Raw genomic sequence first — 25,101 nt, 5'->3', positions numbered from 1 at the left:
CATTTGACTGTTAGTGTTTGTACTTATTAATGTTGAGAGAATTTTAACTTAATGTGAAAATCATCTTAAAATAATTTCTTATTTATAACCTATGTAAGACATTTCCTCTCTTTCTCATGTAACTTGATTGTGTCTGAAAAAATAAGTGGAGAAGGTCAGGCGTATGGTTCCAGTCTTGTAGGATGGGAGTGGGGAAAATGAGACATGCAAGAATTTTGGGGTGGGGAGTGGCTGTACAGTTGGTAGTTGAAGGTCAGGATGAAATTCTTTTAGTTTGTTCAATACAGCAGGTTTTAAGGAAATTAATACTTTTCACCCAGAAATTTCCAAATCCTCGTTGCTAAATTGATTCCTGGGATGAAACTATAAATGGACTTTAATTTTTTTTTTAATTTTTTTTGTTCTAATCAGTTATACATGACAGCAAAACCAAAGGCTGAATGTTTTCTCTGATAACTGGATACTAATCTATAAATGGGCTTTAATGGGCCCATTTAATGGAGTCAAACCCTGTGAGATTCCACTACATCAGAGACCTCCTGGTCTCAGGGACACTAACTCTGTAGTGACTTCAGAGTTCAAGTCTTTTATAGCCTAAAATAGATGAAAAACAGACCAGGCTATTCTTAGTGTCATTCCAAAGCAATTTAAACTTCCATTTATATATCTAGGCATTATGGTTACCCTCTGTTATTACCAAGTCCATACTCCATTCCAGGTACTGTGTGAAGGCTTTGCCTTCATAGTAATACCACAGTCTAAGATTCGGTGGGCACTGTCACCACTTCCACCACTACCACCATCATCATCATCTGTTGAATGAGTGCCTACCATCTGGTATGCTACTGAGCACTTGCATACATTATCTAATCCTCAGATGCCACTTTGAGAAAGGAGCTGTTATTACCTCCATCTTAATTTAATGGAAAGCTTAATTTGTTCAAGGTCACACATCTAGTTAGAGGGGTGCTGAGGCCAGAACCAATGTCATACTGTACTAGCATTCATCACCTTTCAAATAATGCATGTCTGTTTGCTAAATTGAATCCTGTCACAATCCTTTCCATTAGATTTACCTGCTTAAGTGGGGTAACTGTTTGGGAGGTTGATTTTCTTTTTTTAAAATATTACCCTCAATTCTCAAAGTGATCCTGAAGACTTGGACTAACCAGGGGCTTTTCCCCAGTTGAAACTCAATTTAGTGCTGAGGCAGGGCACCAATGTAAGCTTAAAGAATATAGGGATTTTATTTTAATGAAACCCTTTACCATAAATACATACAACAGCTTTACTTTTGTTTATAGAACAATCTTGATTCTCTTCTGGCATTTAAAACAAACTGTATATGTACTTGGCAAACATTAAAGAATACATAGAATCATTTCATTCTAAAAAAAAAAACCTCTTTATTTCTGTTTCATTTTACTATAAAACTGAAATAGTTTGGTGAATTATTTGGCTTGAACAGTAGTTGTCAAGTTATTCCACACACCGTTGCACAAACTCTTTGAAATTGCTTCACTCTCATTTTCCTCAAATATAAATTGATATAAGTAAGGCTGCAGTGCCATCTTGTGGCTAACCTGATTGATATGTGTGTGTGTGTGTGTGTGTGTGTGTGTGTGTGTGTGTGTGAGAGAGAGAGAGAGAGTGTGTGTGTGTGTGTGTGTGTTTTCCCTTACGGATAACCGAAACATGCTCTTGCTTGGTTTCAAGTTTGGCATGTGAATATAACTTGGGTTTTAAAGTATTTTTTTTTTTTTTGGTATACAGAGAATAGTCTTTATGTATCTCAATTATTTCTATTAATAGAAATAATTATTTCTAGCTTTTAGGGATAAGAAAAAAATGCCACAAATTAATTCATTTTGAGAAATTACTTTTTCTTTTTGGGTACCAGGGATTGAACTCAGGAGCACTCGACCTCTGAGCTACATCCCCAGCCCTATTTTGTATTTTATTTAGAGACAGGATCTTACTAAGTTGCCTAGTATCTCACGATTGCTGAGGCTGGCTTTGAACTCGTGATCCTCCTGCCTCAGCCTCCAGAGCCACTGGGATGATAGGCATGCACTACTGCACCCAGCCTATTTTGGGAAATGACTTTTAATCTTCAAACTTGAAAGAATTTTTAGGACTCCAAGTGGTTTTGGGCGAGCTTCTCTCCTTTGTCACAGCTGCTCTGTGTAGTGGAAAGAATGTTGCACTTGGGACTTCAAGGTCCTCAATTCCAGTCTCTTGCTTAGAAGCAGTTTAGCCTCTTGGAATCGGATTAGATTAAATTTAAAGTTCCTTCTGGCATGAAAATCTGTGATTTTCTTTAATTCTTATTCTAAAGACAAATCCGAATACAATATGAACAACTGTTAGCTGAAGCTATTTTTATTTTGAAATGTGAAATTTTTAATACCAGGAGCTTTGAGGGATTTTGGAAAGACATGTGAATTTGTAGGGGGTAATTTATACATGGCTTAATCTTATACCTCCAACCCCAGCCACAATGATTCAAATGCAAAAATCCAAATAGGGGCAGTGAGGGAACAGTGGATGTGAAAAAGTTCAAGAGGTGTGAGGACTGTGAATTTTTCATCAGTTCAAGGTAAACTCAGGCTGACTTACCAGAGTGTAGTGTCCAGAATCAGGGCTGAATCTTTTTACCATCCTGTGGTCTAGCCATACCCTTAAAAGTGGGCATTGAATACCTGGATCGAAGCTCCCGAAGACTAACTACGCTGGAGAAGGGAGGTCTGGAAATATTCAGGAATTTATCCTGGAGAGAGATCTGGAGGACAGAGCAGGTTGCTTAGGTGTTTTCAGATTCTTGGAAGGCTGTACTTTGGCAGTTAGGTTTTGGATTATTTGGGATTGTTCCTGAAGTCATAACTGGAGGTTTATGAAGGTGGATTTTCTTTTAGTTTATGGAAGTACTTTTCATTTTGAAAACTGTCTTCTGCCACCATGTGGTGGGTTCCTTGTTACTGGACACAGGAGCTCTCAGGAAAGGGAGTTGTGGGGCGATGTTGGTGGGGGAGAAGTATAGAGTGACTTTCATCTCTTTGAATCTATGATTGGTTGACTCCACATTTAGCACCATGAACTGAAACTTTTCAATGTAGGTTCGTTGATCAGTCAACAAACAACTACTACCTATCTGTTATCTACTAGCTAAAGTACAAGGGGCAGGGGCTACAGTAGTGAACAAGATAGACAAGGTCCTTTCCTAAGTGAATTTACATTCACTAGTGAGAGATTCCAGGGAAGAGCAAAGAATATTATAATTTGTTGTCAAACTCTGATCTGTTTCCAACAGTTTCTTTCCTTTGGAATTAAAACTGCCCAGACTGTGGGGAATTCTGCCTTTTCAGCCTTTTTCCCCTTGGATTTCTGTTGAGCTGCTTGTGTATACATTATAGACCCTGTCTTTGAGGCCTCAAAGATGATAGTGGGGTCTAAATATTATTGGTGTTTTTAAGTTTACTTTTAACTACGAAACAATCCTGCCAAGCTGGTAGTTTTGCTTTATGTATGTGAAGCTGAGGGATGTCAATGATTTACCTTTTCAAGGTGGGTCATTGACCCACTACAGATATATTTTTAAAAAATATTTCCTCAACTACTGAAGATCTACTTGGTTTTTGGAAGAGAGGCTTTATTCTGTTGTACAAATTTATTATAATTATTCAAGAATCCAGGATACTTGTCAGCTCTCCTGTGACTGGTTCTGTTGACTTCGAGCTTGTTTATGAAATTCATTTAATAATACTTGAGAATATCTGCTATGTACCTGGCCATATTCCAGGTACTGCTGATATAAAAATAAACAAGGCACTGTTCCAGTTCTCAAAGAGATCACATTTTAATTTTGGAGTCACACATGTAATGTTAATGCAATTGGATATGATGTGTGATTCAGATAAACATCCCTAATCTGAAAATCCAAAATCCTTCTAAATCTAAAACTTCTGAGCACCAACAGGATGCCACAAGTGGAAAACTTCACATCTGATCTCATGTGATGGGTCAAATATATTTAGATGCAGTAAATATAATGTGTGAAATTACCTTCAAACTATGCATGTAAAGTGTATATGAAACATAAATAAGTTTCGTGTTTAGTCTTGGGTCCCATCTCCCAAATATTTCATTATTATAATGCAAATATTCCAAAATGAGAAGATATCCAAAATCCAAAGCAATTCTGCTCCCAGCATTTTGGATCAGAGATAATTAATCTGTACATATGTGCATAGAAATTTATGTGGATAATATGTGTACATATAATATGTAAACACAGGAGGTATCCTAAGAGTCCAGGGAGAGAGGTCGTCACCTACTTGGTGAGGGCTGGAATATTCATGGATAGAATTTAGAATTTGAGATTCTGACACATTTAACTCAACAGATTCTTATTTTTACCCCAGTAATATTTCTTATAATAATATGTGGAGCAGAAACCACATTTCCTTTCTTATAGTAAATCAAGTGAAAAATAATGTAATCCAGTAAACCTTTGAGCTTTTGGAATCTTTTTGAAGAAAGGTTAAAGATCACAGTCATAGTGTTTCCCTATCAAGCGTTTGTGGGAAGAATTTGTCAAGGAAGAATTAACCAGTGGACTTGTAGGGAAAAGCCATTCAGCTAGAAGAGCATCAGAAGCTGTTATGTATGTTTCTGTGGACAGAGCAGTAGCCTTGTGATCCTTCTCCCACCATTATGTTTCAAATTGTACCTTTGAAATAATTATGTTGGTAATAAGCAGAATGCTTGCAACATGACAAATACCATACTAGTACGTATTCATCTCTTTCCCCATAATAGCTCTGCTGTGTTGTGATCAGGAGAGGTAAAATTGGGACTGGAACCCAGATTTATTTGATCTTAATTTTTGTTTCTCGTAAGCATCGCCGGATCCCAGCTTTTCCTATTTTCTTTACCTTCCTATACTAGAATAAGATCCTGGTTCCAGGCCAGCCAATAACAATTGTATCCTTGGAGGGAACTCCTGGACTAATGTTGGCTCTTGATTCATTTTAATAAAAATGAACTGAACTCACAGGTTGAGTTTAGGCGCTAAGAAACATGTTCCAAAATGGCTGCCTTGAGATCCTGAGTTCTCTGAATTATTAATATTGGTTTTCTCTTGACTCACTGTTAATGGTATTTTTTGGTTTAAGTCATCAGCTCCTTCTGCTCACGACTTAGAATTTGGTGATATTCAGCAGAATCATCATTAAAATGGCCATAAATTCAATTGTGCCCTTTGTTTTCCAGGCCTTGGAATACCTGCTGTGGGCCAGCATGTGTATGGAGTCCTCGGTCTCGCTCCTGTCTGTCAGGTACTTGACATGGAGAGCCACCCTTTACACTGCTGTTTGCCAGTGCTACTATGACTGCCAAGCGGGTGTCCATGGGGAGGTAGGTGACTTAAATTCTGGTGGTTCTGACATTTGAAATACAGCTTATTTGGCATTTTCTTCTTTGGGATGCCCTCAAGAAAACAAAACAAGACAAAAACAACCAAAGAATTGAAATGAAGCCAGGGCCTCAGTTCCAGCCTTTATTTGAAGCAGTCTGCGTGGCCGATCCATGCTGTTGATTTCCTGCTGTACTTTCTGCTCTTTCCTTTATGCTCAATTAACTTCCACCCTCTTCACTTGTCTTCTGAAAATAATTTCTAGTATCTTTCTTTCCTCCTTTTGTTCACACATGTAAGCCCTTTCCTGTTTAGCTTTGTATTCGGTACGACCTGTTTTACATTGCGTCTCCTCTGCTTCCAGCCGCTGTTATTACGTTCTGTTTTTTTTCTTTGTACTTGAAATACAACTTACCTCAGCAGGGGCTTCCATTGGCTCCTGCAGTATCTCTGTGTACAGTATAAAGGGGGTATAACTCAGTGGTGGAGTGCATGCTTAGCACTCTTGAGGCTGTGAGTTCCATCCCCAGCACCATGGGGAGAGGGAGGTCAATTTTTCTATAGTATTTGGTATTGAGTTGGTCACTGGGTCAGATCTTGGTGAAAACTGGAAACAGGCACCCCTGCCTCTGGGCCAAGAGGGTACGGGGGAGCTCTCAATCCTTATTCAATAGCTTGGTCTGGGAGTCTTATGCAGGACACAGCCCTCAGAGCTGCACAAATACCTGCTTGTATTCTGTTCACAACCAAAAATAAATCATCTGGCTTAACTGAAGGTTTCTTTACATTAGTTTTTCCTACCTGGACTAATTCTGAAGTGTTGGAAGGCAGTGGCCTCAGGGCAGAAGAATAGACTAATTCAACCCTCATGGGGAACTTTTATAGCCCAGGATACATTCTAGAAACTATTTACCATACGTGGATAGTTATCTTTAGTATACCAGGGGTGGCACATTTTGTTTTATAGCTGTTAACATTATCAGGGAATGAAACATTTGTGGAGTTTTGATCATTTGATAGCTGCTGGGATTCTTGCTAATTGGAGAATTTAACCCTCCATGCATGTAAATATGCAGTTGGTCTGGAAGCATCTTCATTAAAAATCATAAATTATGAATAAAATATTGCAAAGAAATGTTAAAATAATTGGCATGAATGCTTGTTATTGAACTCTAGCATCTCTTTTAAACTCTTGTTATTATCTCTAGAGAATTATAAATTGGTGACATGATTAGATAAGACTGCCTTCTTCCCACCTTCCCTTCCTCAGATATTTATTCAATACTCCCTGTATCCTGGGTATTGGGGTGCAAAATGAATGAGACCTTTAAGGACCTCACAATATAGTGGACAGTGTGAACGATTGAATAGATTATACAGTATGTTATAATAGGAAGGTTAGGATTTGAGAAGAGAACCTGAGAATGGTTTTGTGTGTGTGTGTGTGTGTGTGTGTGTGTGTGTGTGTAAGTAATGCCAAGGAAATGAAAATCTAAAGGTACTATCTTACCTTTATTTTAGCTTTCCTTACTTTTTTTGAACTTCATGATTCATAAATTTAGCCTGTGTGAAAGTTTATAAGTTTAGACCTGTAGAGTTTAGTGGTACTTAAAGAAAATGATAGACTGGATAGCTACTGTATTACCAGGAGTCAGCAGCAGCCTTCAGTTTAATTCACAGATTAAATCAAGTGTCTAGGATGACAAAACATATTATCTTCATACATTTTTAATAACTGTGTTCTAACTTATTATGAACTGAATTTATTTTCATTGCGCACAGGCATTTGCTCGGCGTGGATTAGCTAAAATTGATGAGTTAAGGCAACTGGAATTAATGAGTTCTTCACAATCACAGGATGAATCCAAAAGATATTTTAGAGAGGCTACGATAAAGGTATAAAAATTTCATGAAATAAAAGAAATTTACTGCATTTCACAGTTGATTAGGTACTTAATATTAGTCGTGAAGAAATGTGTCCCATGGTTACTTCATATATATTCTTCTGTTGGAGGCAGATGGCGGTGATGATCTTCAAAAGAGGAGTATTTGAATCTAGAAGAAAAGTCAAAACTATCTTTAGACCAAAGATAAGACTTAATCTAAAGGAAGCTCAGAGTGTAAGTCTAAAAATTCTTCTCTATTTAAGACTCTTTTTGCAGTGCATTTGTTTTATTATTCTGTATTTTCTAATAGTCATTTCAGTGATTAAATCCTGCCCTACATTCTCTGCACCAATAGGCAAATAGTGAGAAGAATGTTTTCCCACCTTAGATATGGCTTCATGTCTTCCTTTCTCTAAAAAGTTTTTCGTTCCTTAGCACAATCCTGGTTTTGCAATGTTAAGTTGAGAGGGTAAGGGAGAGCCTGGGAAAGGTGTGAATGAACAGGGTCTTGCAAATGAGCAGGCTTCTGACTTGGTCTGCATGGGCCCTTGCTTTGACTGCTTAGTGTTGGTTTCGTGTGCTTTGAAGACAGAAGGAAGAGGCACCCATTCTAATCTCTTTGGGGTTTTCCTTTGGGAGCGTTCAGGAACTAGGTTATACTGCAGCAGAAAATAGGCCTCGCACCTTAGGTGGCTTAAAACAGGTGATTTCCCACTGGAGCCTGATACTGGTAGAGTTTATCAGGGCTCTGAACTTCTGGCAGCTGCTCAGGGCCAGGCTGAGCAGCAGCACTTATTTAGAAAATTGTTGATCTGGAAGGGAGCTCTGGAAGATCCTGCCTGGGTCATGGTGCTCTGATTGGAAGTGACTTGAGCCTTTTCTTTCATGTCACAACTAGTCACACAGCCCCTACCAAAAACGTGTATCTTTGGCAAATAGCACTAGGGACTATCACAGGGGAGGGAGTGAGATAAAGTTATGCCTTGTGGGGGTCCCTGCCCCCCATTGCCTTTCTGAGCTCCATATGATTCAAGATCCAGTTTGGTGTCTCTTGGAAGTTGTCCCTTATTGTCCTATATGGCCACCAACTCTCTGTAGGAACTGAAAATGAAAGTGAGGGGGAAGAAGATGAGTAGTTTTCAAGAGAAGAGTTACTAAGTCTCAGAACCTGGAGGGGACTTGGGAAATCACCTAATTCAGCTCTTTTCTGCTACGGATAATTAAAATGAAGCTTGGGATATTTAAATTACTGGCTCAACTTCACACGCTAACTGCTGGCAGAACTACAACGAAAATCTGCGTCTCAGTCCAGTATTGTCTCACTGCTCCAAGAACTGGGCTATTTCTCCTCAGTTCTTATGACATTTAGAAAAAAATTCTTCTTGTTCTTTTAAAGAAGTCATGATAATTAAGTACTGATACTTGATCATGGTACTGTTTGAATGCGATTTTAGTGTGTCTATGAATACCCAGCCTAGAAGTACATATCATATATTCCTTTAAAATCCTGTTCCATACTGATCAATGGCATGTAACTGGTGACAGTGATAACTTAACAAATCATAGATGCCTTGAATGAACTGCTGGTATTGTTAAATAATAATGCTGTTGTTTTTGTGAGAGGGTAGGGTGTAATTTTTTTTCCTTATCAGCATTTTTTTTCCTCTCTGCAAACCAAAATTCAATATTGTCATCAAGATTGTCATGACTTAGCACATTAGGATTTGTAGTCATCCTGATAGCAAAATAAATATACTTTCAAAGAAAAATGTATAAAATTCCATTTAAATTACATTAAAGGCTCATTTATTCCTGGTTTCCTTCAAGATGATTGTGGTATGAGAAATTCTGGTGCTATGTTTTCTTTAGAAAACAATTATAATTGTTTAGTGGGTAGTTTTGACAGATTAGCTAACAGAGATTAGCCCTTTTAAAAATAATGTCACATTACCTTGACATGTATTGCAGAATGTCCTACTTTTATAAGTATGAAATTATTTTATTATGTTTCCACAAAATAAAGACATTTCAATATATCTTACATCTATTTTTGAGAACACTTCTATTTGTAATTAATTTCTTTTCTCACAATAAATTATTTGACTTTCAATTTTTTTGAAAAACTACTAATTCAGACTCCTAAAGATGAAATATTTAGTGATTCATTCAATAAAAAAATTTAAAAATGTCTGCTATGTGAGCAAGATAGGTGAGATTACATTTAGTGGAGAAACTATATAATAAATAAACAAAATTATATCTTGTGAAAAGTTTTAAGAAGAAAATAATGGTGGTGGGGATTAAATGACTTATACATAAAGTTTTTTCTGCACACAGTAGGTCTTCAGTAAATATTAACTATTATGCTTGTTTATTTATTATTCATTCATGCATTCAACCATCATGTATTGGATACCTGTGTTTTTAAGTATAGTGCAATGCTGAAAAGACTAAGTCACTGTCTTGGCTTTTTGAATGGTCTTGGAAAAGGAGAAGAGAACATTCTGAGTAAAGAAGCAGAGCATGATCATAGTTTTGAGGCCAAAGTAAGCAGAGTTGGTTGGGAACAAGAAGTGGATTTCAACTGGAGGAGGCGTAGTATGTTGGAGAGTTAGCATAATATATCTCATGGAGTAGATTCATGGAGACCACAGCATATAGAGGTGGAATGGACTATGTGGGTTGTGTTATTTAGACTCTCATCCGTTCTAACATTTTGAAAGGTTGTATAATATATCCTAAGCAGTAGATTGTAAACCAAATTGTCTATTTTTACTGCTATTATTTTAGTTATTTCCAATTTTTATTATTATAAATATTGATGTAACTCACATCTTCAGGAATGCTATTTTTTCTTTCTTTTATTTCCTATGGATAAAATTAAAAATGTAGAATTTCTGAATCAAGGCATACAAATATTTTTATTTCTCTTGGCATATAGTGCCAAAGTGTTTCCAGTATGGGTACTCATTTTCAAGGTGGTAACCTGCATGTACCAATTTTATCGCAAGGTATTATTATTTTGATATTACTTGTTGGAACTTTTTTTTATTAAATCAGTTAGCAAATTTAAATGTGTTTTGATAATTCAGTTATACAATTGAATGGCTTGTCATTTTAACCTTATTTCTTTGATCCTTTCTCTTATAAATGTGTTTACTCTTTTTATCTTCTTTTTTAATGATTTCTTTCAATCTATTGATCTACTAGATATTTTACTCTAAGATATATTTGAATGGACTCATTAACTTATTATTTTTATAGAAATTCATATTTCATTTGTCATACTTGAAAATCTATTATTTTTATTGCTTCAGCTTTATATTTTATATTTACATTTATATTTACATTTTTAGAGATATTATAAATATTTATATTTTAAAATATTTTACTTCGTATTTGTCTATAGTTCTGATAAATGTTCTATTCCTATTTTTGCTTGTTTTCTATTATATTTTTGTGAACGAATTCATTCTTTTCACCAACTGGTGAAAAACTATGGTTTCATTTGAATACTTCTAATTATTAGAAAGTTCATTGTGCTTTTTGAATATATATACTTGAAAGCTCTGCTTTAATCTACAATACAAATCTTAGAAGAAGCCCTTTCCTTTGTTTATAAGGAAAGAAAGGGAGGTCAAGTTTTATTGAGTTTTTAGAGAAGCTGAAGCTAAGAAGCTGATGTTTGGGGGGAAATAGTCCAAAGCCTCAAGAAGAGGAAAAAACAAAAACAAAATAAATAAACAACAAACACCCCCCCAAGAGAATTATGAAAAATATGGTTTTTAGAATATGGATTCTAGAAATGCCAACTAGAGCTACTGGTCTTAACTTCTAGGTAACCTAAATGCAGAGAACAGGCCATTTGTCAGATAAAATAAAGTGTGGAGGTGGGCTATCTGCAGGCAGTGAAGCCATCCAAGGCAGTACAGAGCAGAGTGGCTGGGAACTCAGGCCTAGTCACTAGCTTATGAGAACACAGCTGATCAGCTCTTCCCTTAAGTTAACTACCACAAGTCTAGTAGTGTGAATCATTGTTTCAAATTTGAGTTTGAGACATTCTACATTAGAATTTCCTGCAGTGCTTAACAGTGCCCTACCCAGATCTATGGCATGTCTGGAGATTTGGTCTTGAATCTAAGAAAAGCACCCAAGTGATAGTTAGGCCACCGAAATTTGCGTATTGGTCCCTTAAGGCTGTAATTAAGGTACCACAAAGTGTATGGAGATGAGGCTGCCTTAATAAAAAGACCAAAATAAACAACCTTGGAAACACAAACATAGAAACAAATGGCAAAGTCCTGATGTAATAGCAGCATGACATAAACTTAAATGGAGTTGAGTGACATCTCAAAAAATGAAAACCCTAGAAGCAGCCATTGCACTGTTAAACTAACCTCTTTCTTTCAGCGTTACATAAATGAACATTATTTTGTTTGCCTTGTACAATGGACTGTATATATTTTTTAATTCCAGTTGCCGTGGCCACGTACCATCACAGACCGGCTGTTAGATGAAATGTTTGATAACTCCGCATCCCGCTTTCTGGCTGTCTTGGAGGCTCTTTCTGATCCAAACAGGCGAATACTACAAACTGGTCCTGTTGTATCTGATGAAGTGGAACTTCGTGATGTTGTCTCAGAACTGTTTATAGCTGGGAAAGAACTTTTAATAAGTAAACAAGATATTAAGATACTATTTTATGGTAGCCGTGATTAACAAAAAATTTAACATGATAATTATGAGAAACTGATAAAGAATTTATGCATTTTATATATTGACCTTGAATTCAGCAACCTTGCTTTAATCAATTGATAATTCGAATAATAAAATTATATTCTTTTTTTCAATTTTTAATCTTTTAACTTCTTTTTTCTTTCATGTCTTGACTCCTGCACTGGTTAGGATCTTCAGTGAACACATGGGAAAGATGTGGTGTCTTCAGTCATCCTTGTCTCACTTTTGATCTTAGGTGGAACATTTCCAGCATTTGACCATTAGTTAAAATATTTGCTTGGGACTTGAGGTGTAGCTTAGTGGTAGAGCACATGCCTAGCATGCGTAAAGCCCTGGGTTTAATCCCCAGCACTGAAAAAAAAAGATGTAAAGATATTTGCTAAAGAATTTTTATAGAGAGCCTTTTCAGATCAAAGAAGTTTCTTTTATTTGTGGTTTTCCAAGTGTCTTTTTTTTTGTTTGATTCTTATCCTGAAGTTGTTGAATTTTATCAAAAGTCTTTTCTGTATTTATCAAGATTCACTGTGTTGACCAAAGGGCTTTCTCTTTTATTTTTATTAATATGGCGAATTGCATTGAATGTCTAATTTTTAGCTACCTTGTATTTTTGGAATAGATCTAATTTCTAAGTGAGGATTTGACTTTTTTATATATTGCTTGCTTTGTTTGCTAGTGTTTACTTCATTTTTGCTTCTTTGTTCAAGAGAGAGATTTTCATTTCTTACGATGTTATTTTTAGGTTTGACCCTCAAGAACATGTTGGTCTCATAAAGTGAGTTGAGAACTGTGCTCTCTCTTCCTTTATTATGTGCAAGAGTTTGTGCTGGATTGATGTTATTTCTTCTCAAATGTTGGTTGAATTTACTCGTAAAATCATCTGGACTTGGAATTTCCTTTGTGGAAGTTTTTAACTATGGATTCAATTTCTTTTATAAATATGAAATTATTCAGCTTTCATTTTCATTCTTTTTCTAAATCTTTCACCAGTTTGATAAATGGTATCTTATACCATTTATCGCTTGAAAATTTTATATTTTAACCAGTATCTTACAATTTTTGTCAGAGTCATAATACCTCATTATGATCCTGATTTCTGTAGCTCTGCAGTGGTGTCCTCTTTTTCATTCCTGACCTTGGTCTGTTTGCTTTCTCCCTTATTTCATCAATTTTACCAGGTGTTTACAAATTTCATTAGTGTGTATATGGTATGCATTTGTGTGTGTCATGTGTGTTGGTGTAGTTTGTGGTGTGTATATATGGGGTGTTGATGTGTGGTGTGTGTGGCATGTGTATGTAGTGTGTTTTCATGTGAAGTATGTGTGGTGAGTGTGTTTGTTGTGCATATGAGTGTATGTGTATTGAGAGTAGGTGTTTGTGGTGTGTGCCATTTGTGTGTGTGATGTGTGTGTGGTGTGTTAGGTATGTTGGTGTGTGTAGTATGTATGTGTGTATTGTGTGTGGTATGGATGTCTGTGGCATGTGCATGTGGTGAACATGTGTGTAGTATGGTATGGGGCATGTGTGTGGTTTGTGATGTGTATTGTATGTGGTGTGTGTGATATGTACATATAGTGTGTGTTGAATTATGTGGTATATACATATGGTGTATATTGTGTGCAATATGTGTGTTCATGGTGTTGGCATGCCTGTGGCATGCATGTGGTGTGTGTGTATCTGGTGTGGTGTGTGTAATGTAGGTGTGTTGGTGTGTTGGTATGGTTTATATGTGGTGTGTAGTATGAATATGTGTATGTGGCATGGTGTGTATGTGTGTGTTGGTGTGGGGTGTGCAGATATGTGTGTGGTATGTGTGCAGAATGTGTTGTGTTGGTGTGTGTAGTGTATTTGGCATGCATGTGTGTGGAATGTGTCACGCATATGTGTGTTGTGTGTGCTGTGTGTGATGTGGCATGTGTGTAATGCATGGTTTGTGTATGTGTTTTGTGTGATATGGCATAATTCTGAGTGTGGTTGTATGTGAGCGGTGTGTATGTATTCTGTCATTTGTATGTGGCGTGTGTACATTGTGCATTGTGTGTGTGTGGTGTGGCATGAGTGTATATATATAATTGCATGTGTGGTGTTGGTGGAGATTGTGTTTATGTGTGGTGCATCTGTGGTATGACATGTGCCTCTGTGTGGTTGTATGTGTGTGGGGTGTGTGTGTGTGTGTGTGTGTGTGTGTGTGTGGTATGCTTGTGCACTCATCTGAAGACAGAGAGCCTCTGGTGCCAGTTTAGGGCTTATCTCTTAAAGAAAATCAAGTTCTTGGTGAGAATTTCCTTGACTCCCTTCACTTAAACCCTAATGATTGCCCCCTCTGCATCTTCCTTTCCAAGGAAGGGCGGTTCCTTCTCCTCTTCCTCTCTGTCTGACAGTTATTTCCTTCCAGGCAATCACTTTACATCACTTCCTCCTTCAAGCTTCCTTACTATAAGTTTTCTCCTTGGTACAGTTAGATTTATTAAAGGAATTGGCTATTTTCACTGTTCTAAATTCTTTTCTTGAAATTTATGTATCAGAAAACTTCTGTCCCTCACACTCTACAGAGAATGTCCTGGACAACCTCATTGCTTATTCGAGGGTCGCTTTTCCTCTTCACTCTTGGTAGTTTTGTTACAGTGCTCTTTTCCCACTAACCACTTCTCTTTGTGCCATTTCTCCCTCTGCTCTTAAATTTTGACGTTTCTTCTGCAGCTATTCAGTGCCTACAGTGGATCCTGCCATTTATGATGAATGTGTAATTGTGACTCTACAAGTAATATGTTCCAATTAAAGATCTCTTTCTCGAGTTTCCAGTCCGCACTTAGCTGCCCACTTGGCGAGTCCACTGTTGTTAATTCTGTTTGCCTCTCCATGCATCTTCTGGGTAGATTTCCTTGGCCGAGCCTGTGTTGGTTGCTCTTCCTGTTTGTCCCTGCAGCAGCCTGTTTTTGCCCACTTAGATTTCTTGTTTGCACCTCTTGAGTGTAACTCAGTGAAGGTGGGGATTATGTCCTTTCCTTTACATTGTTTCCTAGCACTTGGCAGTGTCTGATAGCTAATGTTTAGCCAACATTTCTTTGCGAGGATGCTTTTTCAAACCTCTCTTTTTCCTTTTCTAGTTTCAAGTATTGGTCCGAGTGGAACGATTGGTTTTCCCAACACACCTCTTACGGAAAGAACAAATGTTATTTCTCTGGATGCTGCTGTAAAGTTTATAAAATTAGCATTTACTTATGAAGAATGGGGTTTATTTGAATCTTTAGCTATGCAGCTTATTTATTTTCTCCAGGTAATATATGCAAAACCATTCATTTGTTTTTGTTTTGTTAAAATGACATTGGATTATTGTTTAACTTGTGGGATGTACTTCTCTAAGAGGCAGGATGATCCACAGTCAAAGCAAGCAGAGAAGGATTTAACTCTTCTGATTGCAATCGAACCACTAATCAACCTAAAGAAAAACAAAGGTTTGATACTTCCTTTGGACAGTTATAAAGAAGGAGAGTCAGCTCAAATTTATTTAAAGCATCTAGTTTCACATGGTGAGTCATTATTTACTTTTTTGAAAAATTTAGTTTTATTGGATAAAGGATGCTCTTTCTAGGTGAATTGAGAGAAAGAATGTTCAAGGTAGAGGGAACAGGAGGTCCAAAGCCCCTGAGGGAAGGGTGTACTTATGATGGAAGGAATGCCAGTGGGCGTATGTGTTTGAGTTTGGGAGTAGATAGGTGGCGAGGTCAGAGAAATAGGTGGGTACCTGGTGATGCCATTCTGGTGACAGTTTTGACAAGGTGAACGAGGTTCTTCTTAGCTGCTGACTTGCTGCAGTGAGAGGCCAGCAGGGCTTTGCATCAAAGGGCAAAAGAACTGGTTCACTTTAGTAAGGGCAAGTCTGGTCTCCGCTCTCTCCAGCTTGTAGCACTTTTCATTGTAGAACTTAAATAACTTAAAAGTTATTGTTAATGTAATTGAAATCCTGATCTAATTTTTAGACCAATGAGAATTATTTAATTTTATTGTTCGTATTTTCCCTTGCTCTTAAGGCATTGCATGGCTGCTCAGTTGCAGTAAATCATTTGGATCAAGTCATGAGGCACTTTTTCTTCTAGTGGTTTCTGAATAGATATTCTTATCATTTTTCTTTCAGCTGCCCATTTTACATGTACTTTAATATTGTAAGCCTCTTCAATTTCTCTTTGGGCTTACATATAGTGTAACATAGAATTGACTTACATATAGTGGTTTAATACTAGTAATAGTTATTTGAATTGGGTTAGATCTGCTTCGATTCATTTTGATATAGAAGCATTTAAATTATTGACATGGTGTTTGCTCAGATATAATTTGGGTCATTTTTTTTTAAGGATTTCTGTGTTTCTCTGTCTTTGGCATTTGAAGTTTTATGATTGACTTTTTGTTTTCTTTGACTTTTTGAATGCAGATTCTTATGTGAGGAATTATGGATATTCAGAAGATATTTTTCATTTGGCAGCTGTCCTGTATGTCTGTGTCTGTAACTCTCCCCAGGTGAATTATCTTTTTTGAATAACTTAATAATGTGGAACAAGATTATGCCTAACTTAAGACCAGGTTTAAAATATCACAGGATTTGTACCTAAAGTTATGTATTTTGTACCTAACTAATTCTTGAGTTAGATCATGGTTTGTAATTTTAAGTTTCTTTTTATTATTGAAAATGAAGATTTTGGGTGTTACTCTGTTTCTTGTTGGGAAATCCCAAGGCCAGCTGTGTTTCTAATGATGAAAGAAATGGGGCAGTGGTTAAATTAAAGGGAGAGCTAATATGCTTGGTGAGAAGGGGCTCTTTAGCCCCTGATGAAAGCCTGGTTATTGCTAGGAGTTGTTTTCGCATGATGGTCTGCATTTAGAAATGGTCTATACATGGCTATGAATGCTCATGTACAACTAGTACAACTAGTTTTCCATCTGAATTCCAGGGGTCCCCAGGGCTTCTCTGAAGTTCCTCAGAAGCCAAAATTTGAGCAGCAGCACCCTAACCTGTTTTTACTAATTCTGTATATAATATTGAGATTCTGATGGAATTTTGTTTGAAAGTTTGGTTTGATATACAATTACATTTGAGACCCACCATTACCGAGCATTATACTAAGCTTTTGCCCAGGGAAGTGAAACTGAGTAAGGGATATAAGAAGTTCTGCTGTTAAAGTATTTCCCATTTCTTCTGGGTTTATTAGAATGTGTTATAACATGTGACAAGTACTTAATTTTTGAAAGGAAAGCATTTGGCTGAAAATTACATTTTCAGCCAAATGTATAGTGGGAGAACTTAACAGAAAATAACAATCAAGGTTTGAAAGGGTAAGGGACTTTCATCTGTCCATTTTAAAATAATTATGTCTTAGTTCAGCTCAATTAAATTCAGTAAACATTTATTGATGTTCTAACTTTTATGTTCCCAAGCATTGTACTGCAGTGTGATATATATCAAATTAAATCCTAAAGCTGCCTCAAAAGAGCTCAGAGTTTGGTAGTTTTAAATCATGAACTTCATATACTGAGCAACTTTGATTTTCTTTTGAAAAGAATTTAGTAACTTTGATTTGCCAAGAAGCATACTAGTTCTAGATTGCTCTTGAACTTCATACCTGGTATGAAGTTCTCCCATACCTTGTCTACTATATCCTTTACCCAACACCTTTCCCTCTCAAATTACTATCCCCTCCCCCATCCTTTATTATCTGAATACAAGATTCTGAAAAAGAGAAAAGTTTCAAAATTGGATGGAACTTATTGATTTTCATACTTGCCTAAAGTGTTTGGGACTTTTTAGAGAGACAGAATAAGCCTTGGTTAAGAGTAAGGATCCTTTGGTCTGCTTATTATTTCTGGCAATTTCATCTCCTGTGTTTCAGTTTGCTCATTTGTGAGGTAGATGGTAATGGCACTCAGCTTATTGGGTTGGTATGAGGTTAAATGAGTCAGTATTTAGATAAAGCTTGAGGAGTGTCACCTGGCACACTGTAATTTTTTATACATACAGCTTATCATCCTTGTTCATTTACTTCATAACTTTTGTTTTCAGGATGTTCAGCCTGATAAAGAAATAGTTGTGGACATGATAATGTTCCTATGGCAGAAATGCAAATTAGGAATTCAGAAGATCATTATGTCCAGAAACGAGTATAAAAAATTCACCCAGAAAATCCACAGTAATAAGGTATTTCTTTTTTGTTTCCCTTCAGATTTTTTTTGTTATTGTTAATTCAAGTTTTAATATATATTTCAAATCTAGAATTTCCCTATTTATGCCCCTAATAACTATAATCATTTGCAGATGGATGGTGTTGGAAAGATATTCTTTGTAGTGATGAATGAGCCTTTCCTTTAATGTGTTTTCCTGAACCTCTGCCCTGGTATTGTTTTGGGGAGTGGGCTAGTATTTCAGTTTTAAAGGGAGGAATAAATATAGTATGTCTAAGGTCACAGGAGATTGGACAAATTATTAAGAAGATGAATAATAGAAAATACAAATAAGTAAGTAGTTTCATGTTTTCTTCCTGCAATCATATTTTTGGACTGTTTAATAGAGCTGTTTATTTTGTGGTAAGAACAGGGTTGAATATTTGAATATTATAAAATGGAAATTTAAGAGAAGGTATTCTGGTAATAAATATTTTAGCTCTAGTGATTCTGAGTCTCCTAAGATTAGCTACATGAAGATACGTAGGTGTGTTTTTTCTTTTTTTAAATTATGTGCTCTTTCAAGTAATGATGTGGGTGCATAAATGTTGCTTTATCATTTTAGGTTCCAAAGTGTGATGGTTGGTTTTATATGCTCAGCTGGGGATATAGGTGTGAAAGTTGATATCTAAGGCATCAAGAGTGGAACCTGCAACACCTGCTTATCTAACCCCACTAATTTGAAGGCCTTTGATCTTGATCAAATTTTGCTTTAAAGGGAGAATAAGAATTTTGAGGATATAGATAACATTTTGTGATGTATAAACATAACAGATCATAAATTTGCCATTAGAGCTCTATGTGTGTGAATCTTCTTTATCAATTTATATGGGTTTATTATTAGATATTATGTTTTAGTATCACTATATTATTTATAATTAGGAAGTATTAATAAGGAGTCCTGTATAATGTTTCTTCATACTTAGAACTTGGTGATTTCAAAGAAGTACTAATTTTTGAAAAATGTCTAATTCTACAATGTAATCTATTTTAATAAGTTTTGCTCTGTATTTTCTCTTTTTAGTGGTTTTATCTTCTGTGGCAGATAAATGAAGTGATTCACAACTATAAATTGGAAGACATTGACATTGCAGTGGTGGCAGAGGTCACATTACGATTAAGTGAAATATTAGAGATTTTAGGAAGCCCAAGAAGAAAATTTAAAAAATATCCAGGTAAAATACTGAATGAAAGATGGGATCATTAACTTACACACATTTAAACATAAAGAGACAAGCATAAATCAGAGCACAGGATAATTTGGGTTAGGGGAAACTAGGCATGTCAGTATTGTGCTTCATTGATGTTTATCATCTGAGATAGGGAATGATGTAGATTAAATCAAGTGCATAAAAAGAAAAGGTTATGCTCCCTGGTTCAGTGGCAGACACATCCCTTTGTGCTTTCTCCTCACGCATTTCTTTCCCTTCTCCATCCCTAATCACCACCTCCTCTTCTTCCTCCTATCTTAATCTTTATTTTCTTTCTCTCTTCCCTTTCATCCCCTTTCCTGTGTTCTCCTCTCCCACTTCTCCAGGGAGCAAATGCTTCTTGAAGGGGGAGAGCATCGATAGGTTGTGGTTATGTTCTTGGCCCCCACCACCTTCCCTGAAGCGGGGAGTTCATGAGATCAGTGCAATGAATCATGTCCTTCTCTATTTTATCTCCTTTTCTGTTCTCTCCTGTCCTAATTCCCTGTTGCCTCAGCCCCTGAAGGCTGACAAATCACCCCTCAGCTTCTCACCTTCCTTCTTCAGAACTGCCAGAAGCCTCAGCGGGAAAGGCTGCTCTCCTGCCATTCTACCCTGGCTCCCTGCGAGGATCTGGGCCGTCATCCCTTTCCAGGATCCTTGCCTGAGTTTGTCTTCTTAGTTTTCAGATAAAAAAAATATTTTCTAGTTTTTATTTCCAGCAAGGAGACGTTTTCTAGATTCTCTATTATTAGAAGTAAACAAAACAATACAATTAACTAAGAAATGGGTTTTTTAAAATGAATGAATGAATGAATAAATGAAAGATGAGATTATTAACTGATACACATTTAAATATAAATAGACAAGCATAAATCAGAGCACAGGATAACTTGTGTTAGGGGAAACTAGGCATGTCAGCATTGTGCTTCATTGATGTTTATAATCTGAGATAAAACTGAAATACTAAAAAATACTTAAAAAACCCATTTCTTACTTAATTGTATTGTTTTGTTTACTAGTTACTTTTAGAAGACTATTATTTTATTCTGTTAATTTTAAATGGGCAAAATGTAATCTCAGGTATTAATTCTTTGTTACAATGTTTCACCTCTAAAGAACTAGTAGATTTTGGAGCATGAGATCCTTTTTATAAATTTGGGAACTCATATGTTGATGTAATGTGGGCTAGATATATAAATTCTTATAAGTTTTCTAAGAATGTTATTCTCATCATCTTATTGGCACATTGAACTTAAAGTACAAGCCATTCTTCTGTATTACTTATGATAGTCTGCTTTAAGACATCTATTAGGTTTTTAAGTAATACATTGTTTAGTTTGAATTATTAAATACATTTTAAAATTGTAAAATCAACATTGTCATATAAATATTTATGATTCATATCCCTCTAATTCAAACTAGTCTTCTCTGATATGTGTATAAATTTATATGGCTTCTATACTATTCTGTTCTGAGTATTTTAAAGTAGACTTTATAGTAGGTTTAAGAAGACCAATGTCTACCATGATATTGTTTTGTTGATAAACAAGATTCTTATTTGGTTTATTGTATTACAATGAGATTTTTTTTTCTTTTTGAGATGAGAACTCACTGGGTTGCCCAGGCTGGCCTTGAATTCATGGATTTAAGTCATCCCTGCCTTAAACGCCCCCCCTGCCCCAAGTGCTGGGATTACAGGGGCACCATTGCTCCTGGCTCTGCCAGACACTTTTAGCTGGCTTCATATACAGAAAAAAATGTAATCACACAAGAGGAGCAATTTAATATTCTGTCATATTCTAAAGTATTGAATCATTTCTAAGATCATTATAATTAAAAAGATAAGCAATTAATAGAATTTATTATGATTACAATTTCTTGCTGTATGTCCCCTTTTCTCTTCTCTGATCCTTCCTTCTTCCCATTTGTTTCTTCTTCTTCTCCTCTCTTACTCTCTCCTCTCTCTTTTCCTTGTTTTTATTCTTTCTTTTCTTTGTTTCCCAGATGTACCTTTAAAAACAGAGATTAAGATATTCCCTGGGACTCCAAAAAGAATCATGGAAGTTCTTCCAATATTAAAGGTATTACAACACATTGTAGAGAATATAGTTAAATAAAACTAAATCACAGTAGTTTGTTGTACAAGTAATTTTAAATGTTTAAAACTTGAGAATTTATGGTTTCTGTATGCATTACAGGAACATTTTTCTACCTTTTGCTTTTACTCTAGAAAAAATCCAATCATTTAAAAACATAAGCTAGTTAAACATCTTAAAAAGATTTATAGTTGAATGTGTTATGATTCATAGATTTATAGAGAGGGGATGGTCTACTCAGCAAATGCCTTTGACAGGTAGAATGAGTTATTACCTGGTCACAGTGCACTTAGAATAGCTGTGGCCCTTGGGAAGTTCTCAGTGAGCAATTACTTAAGAGGAGATAGGAGTGGGGGATGAGTAGCTATTCCTCTTCTTTATTATTCTTTTCTTACAGTATTTGAATTACTTCTGTACATCATGCATTGTGTTGTCCTATAGATCTGAATGGGGTTCTGGGGACTGATATATGTCTACATCTATATTCACTTATTTTTTACTTGTTCTAATTATTTATACATGACAGTAAGTGCATTTGGACACAACATACATAAATGGAGTATAACTTCTCATTCTTCAGGTTGTAGACGATGTAGGATTACAGAGGTCATGTGATCATACATGCACATAGGGTAATAATATCTGATTCATTCTTCTATCATTCTTATTCCCATACCCACTACCTACATTCATTATATTCCCTTATTTATTGGCAAAATCTGGAACATTAGCAAACTCTGTCCTGTGTGATGCTGGTGTTGTGTATCAGAAAATGATACCATGATCATGGACCTTGAGTGGCTTTGGATTGAACACAGTAGCATTCTTTGCTGGGAAATTTCTCAGAGGAATTGATTTGTTTATGAGCAATGTGTTTTTCCAAAGAAATATAAAGTACCATGTATTTCATTATTTGAGCATAAAACCCCTTTTCTCATTGTGGAAATATCTATTTATATCAGATTATAAATTTCAGGCATTTTACCACTTTTATTACCTATGTGTGCGTTCTGAGTCAGTATGGAGTATTGTTTGCTTGTTTTAAAACTTGTGTAATTAATGTCATACCATGTGTATTCCTGTTCAGCTTGCTTTTTACTCAGCATTGTATTTTTTGAGATCCACCCAAGTAGATTCATGTGCTTGAGGTGTTCATTTCACCACATCCAACTTGTTCAGTCACATGGTAAGGGTTGGAGATTTGACTTAGATGTTTTGCCCCCATAGTCCTGGCATTTAACCGCTGTGCTGCATTGCCTCTTGATTAAAAAGAAGTCTTCAGGATATTTATTTTTCTAATGCATAGAAATACATAATTTTAAGTGTCTTTAATAATATACTACCTGCTCCTGTCACCTTTATTTGTAGCAGCCCTTTGAAATATAAGAACAAGTGATCATTTAAAAAGTGTTGTTTCAGCTACATTTCTGCCGTACTTGTTATAGTACATAAAGTCCTAAGGGATTAGGTGCTAATCCAGTTATCATTATGAATGTATAGGAAGAAAAGGGGAGGGGCTCATTCTGAATTTACTTTCTCAAACGAATGTGCATCTTCTAAGTTTCAGTTCTTTATTCTATATTGCTCTTGGATTTGAGAAATCTCAAATTGGAAAGAGACTGTCCTGCATAATAGGTGGAGGAGACCTCATAGCTGTTTGACAGGGTTTTTTAGGGATCACTTCTTGTGCTCACCAAACATACAGCTTCCTGCTTCTCACTCCAGACACATTCAACCAGAATTATGGATGTGGAGTTCTTAAAGTTCCTTATGTAGATTCTTAAGGACGCTAGAGTTTGAGAATCAGTGACTTTGTGGAATGGCCTTTATTCTCTGAGGCTGACTCTCATTCTCTCTATTTATTTCTTGGGGAAGGAATAGGAATCCTAGTGGAAGTCATAAGTGCTAGATTTTGGCTTGAGATAGAAATGTTCTGGCAGTTAAAGCCTCTAAATGAAGTGGGTTTCTTAGAACAAAGAAACAGACCATTAATGAACTATTGCTATTATTATTTAAATTAGAATCAAGTCTCAAGATTATTCATTGCTATCTGCTAAGAAATTGTCTAAATTAAAGTATAAGTCTGTGATAACAGCAGTTTGAATGGTAGGTCCTAAACTTGTGCAGTGACAGCCTGCTTAGCTATACTGGAGTATGGTAGAAGTGGTAGAAGTGATTCATTGGTGTGACCTAAGAGTCCAGTGTTTGGTGTTAGACCTGGAGGTGAATCTTGACTGTGATATTGACTACATGACTTTGTATAATGATTTAATCTGTTCATATGTCCTCATTTGTAAAATTATTAATAGTCCCTATTACTATTGGGTTGTTATCTTGTTTAAACGAGATATTGGTAACATTGTGGAAACCAGTATCTGGTATATGGTAGCTGATCATGGTTTCTTTTATGTCTCATGTGGTACACCAAATCTCAATGTGGGATTCTCAGACCCACCTTGGGGAACCAAGTGGGGAAACAAGACCAAGTATTTATCATAAGGAGAATCCAAAATCCATATGCTTACCTAGCAGAGTCTGTAGGGGAATAAGTTCTATATCTTGCATAAGTATAAGTTACAGTGTGAAAAAAATAGATTGGGTACTGTCCCAACAGTACCCAATTATATAACATGAAACTATTTTATAGTTTTATTGAATGCATAGCATCTGTTTCTTCAACAAATGGATTTTAAGATTATGATAACTAGAGTGTATATTTTATAGGGCTATGGCAATTAAAGGATTAGTCTGTGTAAAGCACTTAGCCCAGTAGCAGGAGCACATTTTAATTAAATTTTAGCTGTGTTGATAATGAAGTAGTCGTGATAATGATGATATGTGGGTGTGTGTGGTCTTTGAAATTTTTCAATTTTAAAAAGGAATCCTCAGAGATGTCTGTTTCTGGTCAAATATCAACCTAGATGACTTAAAAGTCCTTCTGCTAGAAAACACCTAGAATTTTGGACAACATTGGACGAATATCTCTTAGGCACATTTCAGAGCTCACAAAAAGTAAGGTAAATGCTAGGGGCCAAAATTGAAAACTGAAATAGTGAGCTGAAAACCAGAACGGTAAGCTCAAAAGTGGGAGCTGCAGTGGGTTGCTGGGCATACTGCTAAGGAAGCCGAGATGTTTACTGGCCGTCCAGGGGTAGGAGATGAGGCTTGGGCACCTGACAGATGGGCTTGGCACTGAGACCCTCACATAAAGCTAGAACCTATAAGACTGCATCCTAGGAAAGGGTATGTTAGAAAAAAAATAAAAAAGAAAAAACTGTCTGTTTATACAGAGAGTTTACTTAATTTGGGTCCTGAGAAGTGCATGGGAGAAAATCTCTCTCCTTAATTGATTTATAATCTTGGGTCTGTTCTCCAGGAGGTTTGCTGTTTGAATTTATACTACTTGGATTACTCCAGAACCTCCCTAAGCTTGTGATTCTTTAGTGGAGATATATATTGTGAATGGTTAAATACAATCAAATTGTGTTTATTCCAGGAAATGCAAGGATGACTTGACACAGGAGGATCTATAATGCAATATTAACATTAACAGATTAAAGGAGAGAAAT

At 36.1% G+C, this 25,101-nt stretch overlaps 1 protein-coding gene across 1 annotated transcript in view; it reads left to right on the top strand.

Annotated features, from left to right (window-relative positions):
- Positions 1 to 25,101, top strand: part of Cfap54 (cilia and flagella associated protein 54) — a 283,309-nt gene that overhangs the window by 18,182 nt on the left and 240,026 nt on the right. The window contains exons 6-15 of the mRNA XM_078052960.1: positions 5,272 to 5,415; positions 7,196 to 7,309; positions 7,432 to 7,533; positions 11,776 to 11,974; positions 15,141 to 15,310; positions 15,398 to 15,563; positions 16,463 to 16,548; positions 18,086 to 18,220; positions 19,268 to 19,418; positions 21,441 to 21,517. Coding sequence (XP_077909086.1) covers positions 5,272 to 5,415; positions 7,196 to 7,309; positions 7,432 to 7,533; positions 11,776 to 11,974; positions 15,141 to 15,310; positions 15,398 to 15,563; positions 16,463 to 16,548; positions 18,086 to 18,220; positions 19,268 to 19,418; positions 21,441 to 21,517 — 1,344 coding nt within the window. The remainder of the gene's footprint in view (positions 1 to 5,271; positions 5,416 to 7,195; positions 7,310 to 7,431; positions 7,534 to 11,775; positions 11,975 to 15,140; positions 15,311 to 15,397; positions 15,564 to 16,462; positions 16,549 to 18,085; positions 18,221 to 19,267; positions 19,419 to 21,440; positions 21,518 to 25,101) is intronic.

This window comes from Ictidomys tridecemlineatus, chromosome 6 (genome assembly GCF_052094955.1).
Source record: "Ictidomys tridecemlineatus isolate mIctTri1 chromosome 6, mIctTri1.hap1, whole genome shotgun sequence".
In the NCBI taxonomy this organism is placed as follows: Eukaryota; Metazoa; Chordata; class Mammalia; order Rodentia; family Sciuridae; genus Ictidomys; species Ictidomys tridecemlineatus.
This window is presented reverse-complemented; position numbering and strand designations above follow the sequence as displayed.